Raw genomic sequence first — 19509 nt, 5'->3', positions numbered from 1 at the left:
CCACAGAGTAATCATGCTCAAGGCTTTGGAAGACTCCATGTGGCTCACGGCCATACATTTTGCAAACTCATTATTAAGCAGTCTTTAATAGTTTTAAATCAAAGTTATTATATTTTTTTGACCTGACAAAACCCAAATTAAGACAAAACCCACCCAAGATATTCTTCAACTGAAATCTACGCTTCTAAGAACACAGCCTATTGCTTCCTACTTTCTCAACTAGGCACATAAATTATGTTATCAAATCAGAGAATGCATACTAGTTAGGGAAATAGAGCTAATGTGATTACATTTATTAAATAAAATGCATTAATTGAATTTTAATTCCCCCCCCTGGAGACTGCAACATTTCCCCCATCCAGTTTTCATTTACATTTATTTCCATATCAATATACTCAAATTCTTGCTGATTTGTATGATATATCTCTTTGAACTCTGATTCCCTAAGATGTGCATATTTTTAATATTTCTTTTGTGCTGGAGAGGCAAGTGTTTCATCTTTAAAGTAATAAGTCATGTACATCAGTTAAGAACATTTTTTCATGAACACACACACACCCAGACACATTTGCCATATGAATAGTGCTGACCTAGGTCATATACAATATTCAAGTGTTATTACAATGTAGCTTATGCAAATATTACTATTTATATTAATCATTTGCTTTATATCCCATGATCTTCTCCTATGTCACCAAATAGAGATTGGCCTTATGCAGAAGTTGTTAATGTAAGTATTTGAATATATATGGGAAGTTATAGCAGGTTTCCCCAACAGCGCAAACAACACTCTTGCTTAGCAACAGAAATTCAATTGTGGTTGTAAATCAAGGACTACATATTGTATTCTCCTGGTTTAATGCATCTATCAGGAAGATTTTTCCCATATATTGTACGTTTTAACCGTTGCTAGATAACCATAAAGATTTAAAGTGGAGAAGAGTCTCAATGGATAATGAGGGGAAAGAAGACAAAAGGAAAGGAAGAATAGGAATCAGTACAGTGCCCACTGGATCATTTTGTTAGTTGATCATTAAATCCCAATAGATTTTGCAACCCTTTTTGGAAACAGGTGATAATAAATGTCTCATGGGAATTATTAAAAACAGTTTGTTAATTGTACAGTTGCATGTTTTAATTTGAAACAGATACAGCCTTGAGCAATTTCTCATTTTACTGTGTTGTGAAATTGGTATGTTTCTAGATCCACTGAGAATTGTGTTGGTGGAGTTTATTGGAAATGTGATCCCAATCTTACATGCCTCATTAAATTCTGGGACTAGTGTATTTTTAACAAGTTTTTTTTAATGGATTGTTTTGGAAGAGATCAATGCTGCAGCAGATACTCTGTAACTACTTGATATGTCTCAACTAATCTTTCCTCAGTTGTAGATTTTCAAATAATTCTTTTTCCCATGGGCACCATAAGAAGCAGAGACCAAACTATAGTAAATAAAGATGTGATCCATTTTAGACATGATCTGAGAGTTTCCTAATATGTCAGAGTTCTCCCTGGCCTGGATTTATTAGGTGTTTTTTTCTCTAGACATTCTTTTTTCCCTACAGTCCACAAGTGCAAAGAGAACACTGTCTATATAGCCCACTGTGAAAACAAAAGGATATACCACCAATCTTGTTGGTCAGTCTAGGGAACAGCCCAGCGGGATCATATTTTTTTCTTCTAAGCACAACTTGAGTGAAGTTTCATCTCTCTCATTATTCCAGAAAAGCAAAAAGGTTTGCATGGATAGGGATATACAGTATGTTCATATCCATGCAATTCTTGAATGCATCTCTTCTTTCCACTGTTCTTCTCCATAAGGAGTTGTGTTCCATTAGAGGAGCATGCCTTGTGTAAAACTTTTGAAATATGAATTTGAAATAAAACCCTTGAAGTATGAAAGCTCCCTGTGTAAATTATTTATTGTAGCTATTGTGTACAGTATTTCAATCAAAATTTAAATGCCCTTAATCTGAATTTGATTTCTTGTTATTGCAGTTTATTTGTTAGTGTTCTGAAAGTGAATCTTTCTTAATTCATGTCTAGTCCTTGAATTCCCAGAGAATCCTCTAACCCAGTGTTTCTCAACCTTGGCGACTTTAAGTCCTGTGGACTTCAACTCCCAGAATCCCCCAGCCAGTTGGCTGGGGAATTCTGGGAGTTGAAGTCCATAGGACTTAAAGTCGCCAAGGTTGAGAAACATTGCTCTAACCAAATGTGCTTAATATGTGAGATCAGGCAAGGTACACTACTAGTGATTTTTTCCTCTTAATATGCATTGCCCCCTCTTTTTTTTCTAAACAGTTGTGTTCATTAACAAGGCCTGGGTTATAAATCAGATGTAATTTCCAAAGATAATTGAATCTGTGGATAGAACCTATCTTAAAGATCCAAATAAGAATAAGTTGAAACAGGCCCATTATTTTAATTTCTTACATTGTTTCCCAATTTTTCTCACAATTAACCGTTAGATTCTGGATTCAGTTCCTAATTTGTATTTCCTTTCTACAATGCTGGTGAGTTCAAAAGGAAACCAGGACTAGGGTTCTCTAACTATTTGCAATGGCCCTTTGCCTTTTTACAGAGTGCTTCTGATGGCTTCTGGAAGTCTGTGGCAACCCATGTTCCAAGAGAGCCCCATGAGATCCGAATCCTGAATCCATATTTTATACAGGAGGCAGCCTTCAGCTTTATTGGCCTTCCTTTCAACAATGGCCTGATGGGCAGAGGGGTAAGTGTACACTGGAGCCTATCCCCAATATGACCCTTGTGCTCTTTTGTATGGCAGATGGAAAATTAAGTCTAATAATCTAATCATACATTCCTCCCTTCTCTATATCTTCATCCATATATATTAGGGAGTGGATGACAACTGAATCACCTTTTGATCTTGTGTAAATGTCCAATATGCTGATAGTAAATGTTAGGTTGATAATGGTTAAAAAAGAAGAAGCTAGGAACCATTAAGAAATAATTAAAAAAATAATCACAAAATGAAATATGTATGCAAATTTTAATGTTAGAGTATGAAAATCCATAGAATGATCGATATATATGGAATGCACTATATGGTGTCCATTATGTTTGAGTATAATCAATTATGACTGTACTTGCAGCTTTCCTAGCAGGTGGGAATAGCCAAGTATCTTGTTTGTTATCAGGCTAGGAATATTACATTACATTTAATATTACATTAATTTGTTTAATCACGTCAACATTCGTTTTCAAGTAGCTCAGAGGACAACAATATAAAATCTAGTGATATCAGACCTTATGGAACTTTTGAATGACGCTGACAATATCTGCTGTTTATTTTGACCATGAAACCTCCCACCCAAAACAAACCTTCAGAGAAATTATAAATGGCCCTGCTTGTCATTTCCCAGAAAGAAATTAAACAAGATTGTGCATTGACTAAATTCTTTTTTAATTTTTATATTCTGGAAAATAATAAATTCCATCTTGCTAAATTTGACTAAGAAATCCATTTTAGTTCTCCTTGATGCTAAAGAGATTGGTTTTTTTTCTTTCATGATTCCCAGAATTGCTTTTATAAAGAGTCAAGACCAAGACCAATGCAGTCCAAACAACATTTTCAATTTCTGTGCTGTGAGTCTCTTATAATATATACAATTTCTAGTTACACCAGGAATCAGCACTTGCTTCCATAAAGGTTCTCATGTGATTTTATTGCGTTAAATTTAGGATAAAGTTGATCTTCAGTCTCCTTGACTTTTTTGGGATAACTTCTGGGTAACCTGAAAAAAACGAATGAAACTTGATCTTATATATTATGGTCTTTTAAATTAATATTTAGGGCTTAGGCAAACCTACTTTTAATTAAAGTAATGTGTCTTCAACATTGATCCCCATAAAGATTGAAGAGAAATCTCCTGCTATTATGAGTATGGTCTGATAGGAAGAATATTTAATTGAGCTAATTTTTTAATTAGCATCTCTGAGTGCTGTACCAAAAAACCTATTCTCTGAAAAGATTTAATACCTTACCAATACCATTTATATCAGAGATGGGTTACTACTGGTTCGCACCAGTTCAGGCGAACCGGTAGTGATATTTTGGCCTGGGTCGCAGAACCGGGAGCAACCCAGGCTGGCCACTCCCCCGAACTAGTTCTCCTGTGTTTCTTAGTAATTTTTTTATGTTCTGCGCCTGCTCAGAACAATTTATAGTCAACTGCGTATGCATGCGCGAAGCGAACTGGCAGCAACTCACCCCTGATTTATATAAGTTACATAAGAAAGAAAATGCAACAGCATTCTAAACCAAGAGAGGTTGTGTCCTTACTAGTGTGGGAACGTGGAAAGTCTGTCTTGTCTATCTTATTTCAATACCCCCTGTTCAGTGCTTAGTGTTCAAAGTTAATACAGTAACCTAAACTGTCCAGGCTATCTGATGTGTAGAAAATCCATCTATCGAGCCAAGGTGGCGCAGTGGTTAAATGCAGCACTGCAGGCTACTGCTAGATCAGCAGTTCAGCGGTTCAAATCTCACCGGCTCAGGGTTGACTCAGCCTTCCATCCTTCCGAGGTGGGTAAAATGAGGACCCAGATTGTTGGGGGCAATATGCTGACTCTCTGTAAACCGCTTAGAGAGGCCTGAAAGGCCTATGAAGCGGTATATAAGTCTACTGCTATTGCTATTGCTATCACCTTTCAACAAAACAGTTATTTCAGCTACCAAAATCAAAAAAAACTCCTGGAAGTTTATAGTAATAGAAATAATATAGAAACAAAACAAGAATAAGATAAAGCTACACTAGATAATAAAATACTTGTAATCACCATTAAACAATCAACAATACCATCCAGGATGAAGGAACATCAGATTTCAAAGGAAAAATATCTTTTTTTGACCATTTTTCATAAAGTTGCCAATAGTTGTCACCAGTCCAACTTCAGAGGGGTGAAGCTGTTTTATAAAGTGAGGCTATCACTGGAAAATATCGCCTCTAATAAAAGCAACAGTTAATGCTATATTTTGTTATGCCATATGAAATAAATAATCACATGGACTAAGTAGGTATAGGTAGTCCTCACTTAGCGGCCATTCGAAGTTACATACAAACCCATTTTTAAATTATGGCCTCTGCTTTTAAGACTGATTGCAGGGATGCTACAACCTTCACCCCATCCTTGCAGGGGGCTCTTTTAGGAAGCTGCCACATGGCTAAGGGAAGGACCGCTCTCTTCTGCTTCTCTGAAATGGTCTGTGCAGTGCTGAGAAAAGCTTCAGTTGGGGGCTAGGGGAGACTTTAAGGGCCATTAAGTGAGGCTGTCTTGTTTAATAGCCATCACTCCTTGTGACCATAACGGGCAGGTTTTATAATTAAAGACATAATTAAAGGACTCCCTGTATAATAGTACTGAGGCAAATAGACTAGAAAAGTAATGTCTATCTGCAGAAGACAATCTAGAAAAATATCTCTAGAAGGCTTTCCATAGAGGTAGAAAATAGTTAATCAATTGCTATTGGGAAGTATAAAGGGAACAATTTAGGCCTTGCAATTTTTAAATATTAATAATCTACACAGTACAATTACTTTCACATTATCTTTGTGATTAATAAGCTTTCTTGATCCTTTATAAATTTTACATGTTAATATTATATAGTATTTTTTTAAAAAAATAGTTTTTTGTCTCTATTCTCTATATTGTGTTTCCTCTGGCAGCTGATCCATGACTCTAAATAAAACTAAACTAGTATCGTAATAATAAGGATACATTCATTTTCACTGTGCTCTTTTTTTCATTCTTTGCCCATCATACTTGCAAATACATTTAAATGCCCTAGACTTGAGAGAATGTAATACTGAATTTCTCTAGCATGTTAAATAGACTGTGTGAAAGTTTACATTTCAAGAATCAACAGGTTGCAGTAGGATATAACTGTAATAAAAACAGAATAAAGTTGCTGAGTGAGGGAGCCAATATAGATTGTCTTGTAAATATCTCATATACTGCTTTTTACCCGTTATAGTGAAACTGACAGAATAGGAACATGACTTCATGCATCTCTGACACCTATATATTCGTCTTTTTCTTTTTCCGTTCCATTTTTAAAAAAACAGTAATTTTCAAAGACCGTTCTCTTGTGCCTATTCAGTTCCTGAATTTAGCATTTTATAGGGAAGAGTTGTCATATCAGATGGACTCCATGGTCTTGTTCCCAGCATTAGCATTTTTTTTATTCGAAGGAATGGCAAGGATAAATTGTATAGATGTATTTCATTATAGATGTATTTTAACTACTTATTCAAAATATATTGCTTGTTTGTTTCATAGAGATGAATTTGTTAATATATAACTGACTGTTTCATTCTGACATTCTTAATAGATAAAATGAGCAGATGACTCTTCCCACTAAAAATAGAAAGAAAAAGAGAGGGGGGAAGAGTTACAACTAGATATCAAAAAGCTACACTGTTTTTGTTTTTTGGCTGTCTCAACAGGCCTAGTCTCATACAGTAGTAAGTCAATTTTCAATACTTGCTAAGTAGGAGTAATCTCAGAACACATCATTTTATTTTTTTATTTTACTTTTTTCCTTATTTAGTGGCTTCATAAGCCTAAGCATGTACATACTAATGGTTAGTAAAAGGATGCAGTAAAGGAGCTAAAGTTATATGTTATCTTCCTGTTAGCATATTTATAAGAATGTAATCTCCTATATCAGGAATAAATAAAAGTTGTACTATTCCCCTCTCCCATCCTTCCCTCTCATGGTAAGAGGTCTCTTACTATGAAACAGTGGTGGGTTCCGGGAAGTACGTCCCAATACGGGCGTACCAGTGCCTGCTGTGAGCAGCAGGCACCGTTCTGGTACGGTGTGCCGGAGGGCCCGCCCACCCACCCATGTTCCTTAGCTATATTTGACCCAACTGGGCCATTTGTGCATGCGCATGCAGCGTTACACAGCATCACTTTTAAGGGGAATGTTTTTAGTCTTTTGGAGTCGAAATGAGATACTGTGGAAGAGTATGTTGTGAATCTAACTTTGTGAGGATTGGATAAATTGTTAGATATAGATGTAGATGTTGATGTAGATATAGATATAGATATATTTGGAAAAATCAACCAGGGAGGTTGGTTTTTAATTAAAACCTGATGTTTCATTTCACAAAAGCCTGTTTGGACATTTTTTAAACAGTTTGTGGGACTTTTAAGAAAACAGATTTTGCCAATGGTCTCTGTCACACAAAACAAACAAAAAACTAAATGTTCTGGGAACTTATATAAAAACAATATGAAATAATGATGTAGGTGTAGAGATTTGGAAAATCAGGGCAATGTTCCTTGTATAATGACAATAATGATCCAAGCCAAGATCTTATGTTTCCATTCAAGAGGACTTCATGCATTCGTGGGCTGTGCTTTCTTATATAAGAATAATATGCAATGTAACCATAAGGGAAAGCATGAAGGGACTTGGCAGAGGTTTTATAATAGATCTGGCAGAGGCACTGCATCCTCCTTTCTGTGTAGATGACCATTTCTCAGTTTGACAACTTTAAGATGTGTGGACTTCAACTCCCAGAATCCTCTAGCCCGCCATGTTATTTTCTTCAGGACATGAAGCTATGTGGGTTTTCAAAATTTTATGCAGAGGGCTGAAGAGACATTCTGCTGGGCTCTGTTCTTTCTATCTCGGAGTTACGTTCATAAGGATCATGAACAAAGGTCTAGTTTGATATGTATTGTGATCCTATTCATAACAGCACCAATCACAGCTCTGGCTAGCTAATATTACCTTTAGGATAATCCATTCCATTCTCCCCCGTTTGTTTGTTTGTTTGTTTTCCTTTTCAGATTGCTAGCCCTTTCAAAGACTATTGAGCCTACTCAGTCTTCATTGAATGCTTCTGTTCGTTTGTACTTATTTTTTATACTTATGCAAACCTTGTAATCCCAAATAGCTCACTGATACTTCCTATCTTGATGTTTAGAAGGCTTATACAATCATAGTTTCAATCTGGCTGGCAGCTGTTAATTAAGTTCACTACCAGAGAGGGTGACACACAGAGCACAGTCCTATTAAATTTGTACTAAGAGTGAAATTAAGGCTCCTTGTGTGAGCCAAAAAAAAAAACGGGCAGTGCCTTTACTGTGAAGATTCACTCCTAGCACCAACTTGGTAGGACCTTGTTAACTTGTATTTATGAAATTTTCTCTTGCGTACAGAACTAGATCAAAAAGTCTTAAATAATTATTAAAAGCTTGTGTAATCAGACTTCTCTCACAGTGCCTATCATGAATACATTCAGAGATATACCAAAAGGTGTCATAGGAACACACAGCTTGAAGTAGATGATGTCCTTAATAACTGGGGCCAAATTGAATTCCTTATAGAAGATTGAAATATTCCATTCCTCTTTCCAAGCTTAAATAAACTTCAGGGTGCTATAACCAGGCCACATATGGTAAGAATGTGCTGCCAATTAGCATTGTAATTTTAGGGTTTTTCAACAGGGCTGAGAAGGCAGAGTGTAATGGTTCAAGGCTGATCCCATAGCATTTCATTCAGGATTTATTAACAAGTATGTGTAGGAACATTTATAACTACTTTGTACCTATACTTTTTTCCAGATGAATCTGAGTAATACAGCAAAGTACAATAGTGCTTATGCAATGACAATGGATGAAAGATCCATTCCAGATTGGGACACTTGATTTTTGAAGCAAAACTGTCTTTGGATTTGGAAATGAGGACATTAATTGAAGATTTGGCTTCACTGAAGATTTAGTGGAGTTGCCTTCTTGACTGGAAATTGTATTCCTCTTTCCTAATGCTATCAGAATTGGGACATAAATAAGAGTTGGGCTATATGATTTAGGTAATATCCATGAGAAGTTTGGGGCCATGCTTCTGCTCCATTCAAATAAATTCCAGTTTCCTATCTGTTTAGGGGAATAAAAGGAACATGCTAGCTATAAACTTCAAAGCTGTATATGCTTTAGAACTAACATATCCGTATGATTACCATAAGACTATTTTTGTGACAGTATGATCTCACTTGAGCTGATTAACTTCCACAATTTATTCTAATTAATTCTTCTTATTTCTGTCTTATATGTGCAGAGTTTATCTTTTTTTTTTGTTCTTTGCACTATAGTGTCAGATGTACAGTCTGGAATCTATTTTTTAGGAGTGATAATAGACTCATTGTGTGGTCTTGGTAATTCACGAGCTAAGCTTGTGCTATCATTTTAGTCAGTTTGTTGTCCTGGTGAGAAATGCTATCCATAGAATTAGGGTAAAATCAATCACTTACAGCATGAGAAACTGGAGCTGTCCAAAACTGTTAAATCTACTTGGCAATAGTTTTGGAAATTTTGTTGACAATATGAATATGTTTACCCAAACCAATAAAAATGTAATCTGTTACAACAAGTATATATATTAACTACTACCAACTATATTTGGTAGAACTGACTTTAATACTGGTGATTTATTTATTTGTTAAATTTATAGGCCACTTATCTCATGGTGCAAGGCAACACATTTTTTTTAAACAGTTCAGGAGCAGATGTCAATTTAAGGACTTTTTGAGGGAAGAATGGCATTCTGTGAAATGGAACAAACATTCTCAGCTATGTTCAAAACCATCTTGTAAGTTCTCTCTGTTGGAAATCTTACTGGATTTTGAACAAGATTTTTCTTTTCTTGGTTTAAAAACTTGACCAACTGCTTAGCCTTTGCTAGTGGCATGAGAAAGAGGAGGACAGCTGAGGATATTTTTACTTCCTTGACTAGAAAATGTGGTGTGGTTTCCTACCAATAATATTCTGGGTAATTAAGCAAGAACAGTTTGATACTGGGGTTCCACCACAAAACCGCAATGCCCTTATCCGCGCCGACATAAGTGCGGAGGCAAATCCGCGGCGTCTGAAGCGCTAAGAAAAAAACGACCCTACCGCCGCGACAACAGCGCGGTGACAGAAGGGCGTTCTACATGCTTCGTTCTTTGCCTCCAAAGGTAGCCCTCCTCCTCCAGCTGACAGCAGCAGCAGCCCGCGGGAAGGGTCCAGCTCAGCTGCGGGGGGCAGCAGGAAGTGGAGGAGGACGCGGCAGTGGCGGCGGCTGAGGCTCTCCCGGGCCAGCGAAGCGGGCTTGCCCGGCGGAGGCAGCCACCCATCCAAGGAGATGTTGTTGAGGAAGAGGGCGGCCTGCCTCTGCCGGGCAAGCCCGCTTCGCCGGCCCCGGGAGAGCCTCAGCTGCCGCCGCTGCTGCGTCCTCCTCCGCCGCCAGCGTCGGCGGCCCTGCTTGGGGCCCCCGCGGGCTTCCTGCTGCCCCCCGTGGCTGTGCTGGACCCTTCCCGCAGGCTGCTGCTGCTGCTGGGCAGCCCACTTTGCCCCGTGCCCGCTGCCGCTGTCAGCTGGAGGAGGAGGGCTACCTTTGGAGGCAAAGAACGCCCTTCTGTCGCCGCGGTGATGACGTGCGGTGATGACGTCGCGACTTTAGCGACGCGATTTAATCTCCGCTATTTTGCGTAGCACGGTTTTGTCGTGCCACGGATACTGGGACTAGTTATACAGAAAAGACATCACCCTTTATGATTATATTGCACATTGGTCCCAATTGTCATTGTAACTCCAGGACTGCCTGTACAAACCTTGTAATTATTGTATGCAACATTTACACAAATATTACATATTTAGGAAGCAGAACAAAGTAGCTTTTAACATTTTAGATTTGTATCAAAAGATACTTGAAGGAATGCTTTCTCTACTGTAGAGGGAAACAACATGATTTTTCCTTACATAATTTGGTTTAAGATCCAGTTTTAGTGAGTTATTGGCATTTTTTGCCTTTTGTTTGCATGAGATAACAATATCCTGTTGCCTAAGTTATTTGTTTAAATCAATTATTCATGGATATTATTGCCCTTTCTTTCTTATTCCTAGTGTTCAATCATCCCATCATCAAATACTAATATACATAAGCATTTAATTTCACATGGACATGAACAGCTTTCACAGGCTGCTTAAATCAAATTTAAAATAGGCGATTATTAAAATATCCAATAATATATCTCACTAGACTGATCAAAAATTCATGAGACTCTATTGAAATTATCTGGGTTCTCATTGTTTTAGTTGTTTTTATTTACATTTCCTGATGTATTTCTGACTGAAACCAATCAGACTGGGCAGCATAGAAAATTTACACAATAAAAACAAAATGAATAGAATAAAAAATAAGTCTCATAGAATAAAATAAACAATAAATAGAATAAAAAATAAGTCTCACAGAATAAAATTGACTAAAACAGTAACCTAAAAGTGAAAAAGTAAACGTAAACATTTATTTTAATAAAATTAGAAAACTTGATGTGAGTGATCCTTTCAGCTTTTAAAATTACTTTCAAATTGTTTGGTTCATTATATTTTTTGTTCATAATTGGGAATTGTAGGTTGGACTTTTAAAAGCATTAATGACTTTCTGTCCCACAAGCTACTTCAAGCTTGTTAATAAATTTATTGCATTAGCATTACATTTCAAGTCATGGATTTATACTTCTATCATGTTCTGGCAGCTTCCATTCCCTTAGGGATTAACCTGAGATCAGGAAGTCTCAGTGATTCATAGGATTGTCACCTTCCTGGTTGTTTTGTAGTTTAGTCCTAAGGGTATTTTGCCCACATGTTAAGGACTTGACATTCAGTCTGTCAGAGTGCTTTTAGTGGGCAGTGGCTGATCTGTTTTCTGAGAACTGTAGATCTTTTAACTTCTGGTTTAAATAATTAAACATGTTTCTGCTGTGAGTTAGGAAAACTTGTTTCTTACAGACTAGTCCAGTGGTAGTCAACCTGGTCCCTATCGCCCACTAGTGGGCATTTCAGCTCTCATGGTGGGCGGTAGGGGTTTGCTGTAACTTTGCTTTATAAATTTTATAAAGTAAAGTTACTTCCCTACTTTATAAATCACCATTAATGTGGAATTGGTGGGCGGTTAGAAAATTTTACTACTAAAAGAGATATAAAAGTGGGTGATAGGTATAAAAAGGTTGACTACCCCTGGACTAGTCTTTCACAGAGTACTTGTTCTCAGTTATGAAGGATCGATTTGTTTGTTTGTTTGTTTGCCAGAGTGGATTAACAGACTATAAATAGTGGGAAAAGAGTTAGGAAAAGCTATCTCTGCCAAAGGTTTCTTCTTCTTTCTGCTTGCATTTTGATTGGAAAAACCAGTCTTCCCTAACTCCTCCATCTAAGATTCTTTTTATAATCTTATGTTCTTATGCTGAGCGTCTCAACTTAACTTTATCCTGAACTATTAATTCTGTGAACAGTACAACTCACCATTCTGTTATAGCATCCTTCAAAGGCACCCCCCCCCAATCCCTAGCCAGTAAAATTCTCCATTGTTTAATTATGCAGAATGATTAACAGGCATTGAATTCCAACTGCAGGAATCTTTGCAATCACACAGGCAAGAATACTATGGAAATACTGGAATCATTTAGGAAATAGGAAAATACTGTGTCTCATTAGATAGATAGATAGATAGATAGATAGATAGATAGATAGATAGATAGATAGATAGATAGATAGATAGATAGATAGATAGATAGATGATAGATAGATAAATGTTTTCGTAGATTTTCATGGGTGTAGATATGCTGGTCTTGTTGTATTCGGGTCTTTTCCCGTGTAAGATTGAGATTGTTTCAATCTTACACGGGAAAAGACCCAAATACAACAAGACCAGCAAATATATATATATATATATATGTATATGTGTGTATGAATGTGTGTGTGTGTGTGTGTGTGTGTGTGTGTGTAAGTATGTATGTATGTATCAGTGGTGGGTTTCAAAAAATTTTGGAACCTACTCTGTGGATGTGGCCTCCTTTGTGGGAGTGGCTTGTTGGCCATGTGACCTGGTGGGAGTGGATTACCGGCCATGTGTTTTCTCTCTCTCTCTCTCTCTTTCCTTCCTTTTGTCTCTCTGTTCCTTTTTTCTTTTTTTCTTTCATCTCTCTCTCACTCTTTTTCTTTCTTTTTTATTTATTTATTTCTTCCTTCCTTTCTCTTTCTCTCTCTCTCTGTGTCAGTCAGTCTGTCTGTCTGTGTGTGTGTGTGCGTGCGCGTGTGTGTGTGGCAGTGGTGGGTTTCAAAATTTTTTGGAACCTCTTCTGTAGGTGTGGCCTGCTTTCCGGGTCCATTGGTAGATCCTCTTCTAACTGGATCGGTAGATTTGACGAATAGGTGCGAACTGGTAGAACTCACCTCTGGTATGTATGTATGTATGTATGTATGTATGTATGTATGTATGTATGTATTGTGTCACAACCCCTGGTATGCCTCAATCTGGGAGCCATCCAGGCAGAAAACCATTTTTTAAATATATATATTTGTTTTCATAGATTTCGGATATATGAATGGAAGTTCTCCATTTACATTTATGCCCATACAAGATCATAAATAACATTGCTAATGAAACATTTATCATTTAAAAATTGCCTCTTTATCTCAATGCATTTATACTACATTATGAGAATGTATTATTTTAAGTAAGCGTCTGCCTTTGAAATTCTTTGGGGGAGTAAAAGATGGAATAATATTTTTCTAAAATAAAAATATGATATCTTCCTTTATGCACAGTTTAATGCAGTAATTTAGATCGAGGTGGAAATGTTTTGGCATTAAGAAACTACCTTTTTTCATTTAGATGGACAGAGATTGCCATCTAAATGTCAAACCAAACTTTCTGGAATTATCCACTTTTTGGAGGGATATATTATTATTTTCTTTGGGTTTGGTTTAATGAGTGAATTAAACCAATGAGTTAATGGGTTTTTAGTATTGTATGGAAAAATAGCAAGAATTACAATGCTGCCTCTTGGCAGTTGCTGTCAAACATTGCTAAAACAACATCTGAAGCACTTGAAGTCTAAAAAAAGGGGAGGGAAGAAGATTACAAGCTGCAGGTGCCCCGAGGATATATACAACTCTGATTTTAAAAGTGTTTAGCAAGTGATGTCCACACCCAGTTGTATTCAAGGTGGGATTTTCAAGCCATATATTTGTTAATAAATATTATTACAGTTTTTACACAATGTGCCAACTATTTGAAAAGATTATTATAAAGCTATTTTAATTTGTGTAGTAACCTTCAGAATAACCAAAGAAGGACCAAGGTACTTTGGAACATCAACAGGAATTGTGCTTGTCACAGAATTAATGGACTATTTTGCTTCAATCATGATCTCTCCATGGCACAGTAGTTATAACTTTACAACTGCTGTTTGATGATCTGGTTTCAATATTTAATCTAATCCAATTTTATCTATAAATCAATTAACTGTTGAATCCAACTAGCATTAAGTACAATAGCAAAAAGTACAATTTGCTTCTGTTTGTACAAAGTTGTGATCATTATATGGTCTGGTTTTCTTGAGCATTTGAGTTTATAACCCTACTTTGTGGACAGACTATGTGTTTTCCCCAAAATACGACATGTCCTGAAATTAAGGCCATGCCACATTTTTCAGATGGACAAAAATATAAGCCCCCCTGAAAATAAACCCCCTGCACAACCACCCCCCTCCGGCCAGGCAGAGCACCGCTCACCAACCTAGCAGTATCCCGAAGGTGCCAAGCCGCGGGAACCAGGGAGCAAAGGCACTCGCATTGCTTGGCGCCTTCAGGATACCGCTAGGTCGATGAGCAGCATTGTGCCCAGCTGGAGAGGGGATTTGCCAGGCGGCTGTTCCGCTCCCCGATTGCGCGCCTCCCAGCCTCACGATGCCCTGGCCCAGCTCTCTCTGCAGAGCCAGGGCACCTCCGCTGCTGCCGCCCATCGCCACCGCCACCATCCCAGCATGGCTTTTTCTGCGGAAGTAGGCTGCTGAGTCTTTCAGCAGTGGCCGCTCTGGGCATACACTCTATGGTTGTACGCTCTGCCGGCAGTCGGCCCACAATTTCTCTCTCTTTTCTCTGCCCTTGTTTCCCTCCCCCCATTCTCTCATTTGTTTGGAATCTCACAAAGATTCATTTCTAATAACTTTTACCGATGTAGAGGAGGGTGGCAGATTGGGGGGGGGGAGGAATGCGAGGCATGCATCCTACCACTACTGGAGACTGTCAGCTCCGCTGCGTTCCTTGCCCTTTCATCCAGGGAAGCCCCTTGTAAAAAAAAACATCGCAAGTTGAACTCATGAGTTCAATAGCGAGGAACAATAGCGAGGAACATGACGGAGCTGAAAAGGTAAGAGGTGCGCCTCGCGGCCCAACACCTCCCACCCCACCCTAATGGTAAAGGCAGCCTGCCTGGTTCCCTTCCCCACTGTCCCTTTACTGAGGGATGACAGATTGGGGGGGAAGAAGCGAGACACGTGTCCTAGTGCTACCAGAGACTGACAGCTCTGCTGCTCCCTTTTGTCCAGGGAAGCCCCTTGTAAAAAAACCTCGCAAGTTGAACTCATGAGGTTTTTTTTACAAGGGGCTTCCCTGGATGAAAGGGCAAGGAATGCAGTACAGCTGTCAGTCTCTGGTATCGCTAGGACATGCGTCTCACTTTTCCCCCCTCTGCTACCGCTCACTAAAGGGATGTCGGGGAAGGGAACCAGGCAGGTAGCCGTTACCATTGGGGTGGGTGGGAGGTGGCAGGCCAGCAATGTGCCTCGCACCCCATTCCCTTCCATGCAAAAAGAACACCTCTCACTCCCACCCCCCCAATGGTAACGGCTGCCTGCCTGGTTCCCTTCCATGACATCCCTTTCGCGAGGGGTAGCAGAGAGGGGAGAAGCAAGTCACGTGTCCTAGCGCTACCAAAGACTGACAGCTCCATCGCATTCCTCGCTATTGTGTCCAGGGAAGCCCCTGGTAAAAAATACCTAATGAGTTCAACTTGCGAGGTTTTTTTTACAAGGCCGAAAGGGCAAGGAACGCAGCAGAGCTCCGGTAGCGTTAGGACATGCATCTCGCTTTCCCCCCCCCAACCTGCCACCCCTCGCTAAAGGGATGGCAGGGAAGGAAACCAGACAGGCTGCCTTTACCATTGGGGCAGAATGGGAGGTGTTGAGCCGTGAGGCACGCAACTTACCTTTCCAGCTCTGTCACCTTCCTCACTGTTACGTCCAGGGAAGCTCCTGGTAAAAAAAAAACCTTTCTCACAAGTTCAAGAAGTTTGAACTCACGAGAAGGGTTTTTTTTCACCAGCAGCTTCCCTGGACACAATGGCGAGGAACGCGACGGAGCTGGAAAGGTAAGAGGCGCACCTTGCTTCTCACATGCCTCAGAAAATAATAACCCGCCCCAATAATGAGGCCAGGGTCATATTTCAAGGGTCAAAAGAAAATAAGACCCTGTCTTATTTTCGGGAAAACACAGTATTATTAAACAGGAGGATTTTTCTAAGAGACATTGCTCTTCTCTTCTCTTCTCATTAAAATACTCTTTCTTTAACAATGAGCACTGCTCTAATATCAGCTTGAACTATTTTGCCTGGCCTTATGACCTTAACTCCTGTTCAGCAGTTGTCCAGGGCCACCTACAACCTATTTATTCTAACCACTATAGTTTCTATCCTATGCATTGAATACCATGCTTGAAATTTAACAACATGAACCCAGAGAAATACCTTCATTAGGAACCTTTGGACTTCATTAGATCTTGATCCAACAGATTACCTTAGATAATGTAATAATAATTTCTAATAACTTGTCAGAGATCATTACAATTTTTCTCATACAGCAGCTGGAAAGATTTCTGCATCACATGAAGTTGACATTTTGCAAATAATGTACCCATCATATCAGCCTGAAATGTTAAAGCTCTTAAAATGCTCTTTGACACCTGAGATCACTGATGAGAATCCATTTTGCACTTGGAGTGCTATATATTGTTATTGCAATAAACATTGTTGGAAAATTACTATGGATAATTCTATTTTAATTTGCATCCAATATACTCCCAGTCATTTCCTACATCGAGATCAAAGCAAGCATAGACATAGGTTCAGATATCAAAAAATACATTTAAAAAACAATAAGTAAAATTTTTAAACATTATGAAATACTAAAAACGGTTAACTGGCAAAATGGGGTAAACGCAGGTATGAACAAGAGGCAACAATTTATACACTCTGTTTCATTAGTTATATGTCCAAAGAGACAGAATTTCCTGAGTCACTGGAAACAATACTATGAATAATTAGCATAGCCAGCCTGAAGAGAAATGGACTTTGGCTATTTCAGTTTTAACCCTCTTATTTACATAATAGGGTAAAATAGAAAATAGGGTACCAGGCAATCGTTCCTCTATTCTGTACCCTTAAAGAAACAATTTGGTTGAAAGGGATACTGTATATAACATATATTGTGACACTCAACCTAGCTATTCAGACTAAAAACCAAATAATTGCTCCTTAACTTAGTATGATAGTTGAAAAACTCTGCTACCCTATTAGAGTTACTGATTGCTAAACATCTGAGGAATAAGAAGAAACATATTTGGTTTTCTTTCAAATATATTAAAAGAACTGTGCTAATGGTATATTGATGGGCTGAGACTAATTTTAATACACTAGTCCTTGCAGGAAAGATCTACCCAGCGGGAACATTCAAATACGGTACTGCCTCTCCATAGCAGTGCCAAAAATAGTATAAATATGGTATAATACCTTAATTTATTTTAATGGGACATTAATAGTGTTTCAAATTTTACAAACAGAAAGTCGGCATTGAAAATATTTGGAAATAATTGCTATACTGTCTTTAAAGTATTTTAGTGACAAATTTTACAGATCAGATCCCTGAATTAATACCTGCAAAGTTGTTTGAAAAAGAAAAATGATTGCTGGATAGTGTGTTATAAATTCACTATTTATTTTTAAATGGGTGATTACTGAGAAAGGTATCGCTGGAAGGAGACTGAACATCATAAGTGACAAGGACCACTTATAAAACCTGTTTTATTATATAAGTAGTGTATCTACCAGTATATGTCTGTGGGGGTGGTGAGGCTGATAGTTTACATTCTGTTCCATGATTATATTTATAGTAACCATAAAGTGTTTGAGATAGGGACTGAAATTAATTTTCAGGAAAGTGTTTATGATAACCTTTTGCTGTTAGCCAGATTTAGTTGGTTAATTTTAACAAGGCAAATTACAATGAGTTTACTTGAAAACTCAAAAAGAAGTACTCCATTGAAGAAATTGCTTGCCATTAATATTTTCTTGAACAACTACTATTATCCTATCTCCCATGTGAAATAAAAACAACTAAAATTTATAAACAAAGTAGATATGAGAAATGTCTCTTCAAAAATGTATTTTAATTATAATGATATCTCCTGAGATAATGACATAGAAATGACTTCAGTAGCTTATAAAACTGGCAAGGCAATGAAGGAGTGGCAATCCTGTGCCTTTTGAAGACACAAGAAGATAAATTTGTTTAACTGAGGTCTAGAATTGTCCACCCAGTGTTAGGATCCAGTGCCTGGAATTTTCACTGTTCTGAAACAACTGATCTTTTCCTTAATGAACCCTATCTGCTTAATCTTAGACAAGATTAACTCCTAATAGGTAACATGAGGAACGGGGGTTAAAAGTAAGTATGGGTGCATGCATGCATAAAATCTTCTTGGAGTTAAGCTTGACTCCATGTGATTTCTTGGAATGAAAACATCTGTGTATTTTTCTGAACGGCAAAAAAGTTGTATGTCATAATCTCCTTCTGCTATGTTGTTTGTACTTCCCAGATTAACCTACAGCCCTAATGTTTCCTGTTAGTTCCTCATCCTAATAGTAACCAGGTTATGCACTCCTTAGGTTTTGTGATTAGCTAAAATCAACTAGATGCTTCCATGTAGCTTGCCTAGCTTATGTATACTCTCTGCTAAAGTTTTTTTTGTGATTTGTGAACAGCAGCATTATAAGGTGATCCTGCAAGGAATAACTCCCTAATGCAGCTGGTAGCACTACAGTCTCAGCCAGCTAGGCAGTAGGAAAGGAGTCAAGCAAAAGATAGAACTTTTCTATCTCTGCTGAGAAGAAAAATTATCCTAAATCTGATAATGCTCTTAATACCTATAGTGCCTTTCACACATACAAATTCCAGTCTCAGAACGTTCCAGCCACCATGGCCATTGTCAAGAAATTTTAGAATTGACCTCCATTGATTTGGCAGATTCCCAGGTTGGTTAAGGTTGTGTTACTAGTCAGAAAGAAGTGCAGGTAGTCCTCAATTTATAACATTTCATTTAGTGACCACTGACAGTTACAACGGAACTGATAAAAATGACATGACCATTTTCACACTTACAACCATTGCAGCATCCCCATGATCATGTGATCAAAATTCAGCTACTTAGCAACTTCTTCATATTTATGACGGTTGCTGTGTCCGAGGGTCACATGAATAGCTTTTGCAGCCTTCTGACAAGCAAAGTCAATGGGAAAGTCAGTTTCACTTAAGAACTGTGCTACTATCTTAACAAGTGCAATGATTCATTTAATAACTGTGTCTAGAAAGGTT

At 38.0% G+C, this 19509-nt stretch overlaps 1 protein-coding gene across 2 annotated transcripts in view; it reads left to right on the top strand.

Annotated features, from left to right (window-relative positions):
- ST3GAL3 (ST3 beta-galactoside alpha-2,3-sialyltransferase 3) overlaps positions 1 to 19509 on the top strand; it is a 249939-nt gene that overhangs the window by 197449 nt on the left and 32981 nt on the right. For both annotated transcript variants that reach the window (XM_032218673.1, XM_032218672.1), the window contains one exon: positions 2586 to 2732. In XM_032218673.1, coding sequence (XP_032074564.1) covers positions 2586 to 2732 — 147 coding nt within the window. The remainder of the gene's footprint in view (positions 1 to 2585; positions 2733 to 19509) is intronic.

The sequence above is a fragment of the Thamnophis elegans genome, chromosome 5 (assembly GCF_009769535.1).
Source record: "Thamnophis elegans isolate rThaEle1 chromosome 5, rThaEle1.pri, whole genome shotgun sequence".
Taxonomy (NCBI): domain Eukaryota; kingdom Metazoa; phylum Chordata; class Lepidosauria; order Squamata; family Colubridae; genus Thamnophis; species Thamnophis elegans.
This window is presented reverse-complemented; position numbering and strand designations above follow the sequence as displayed.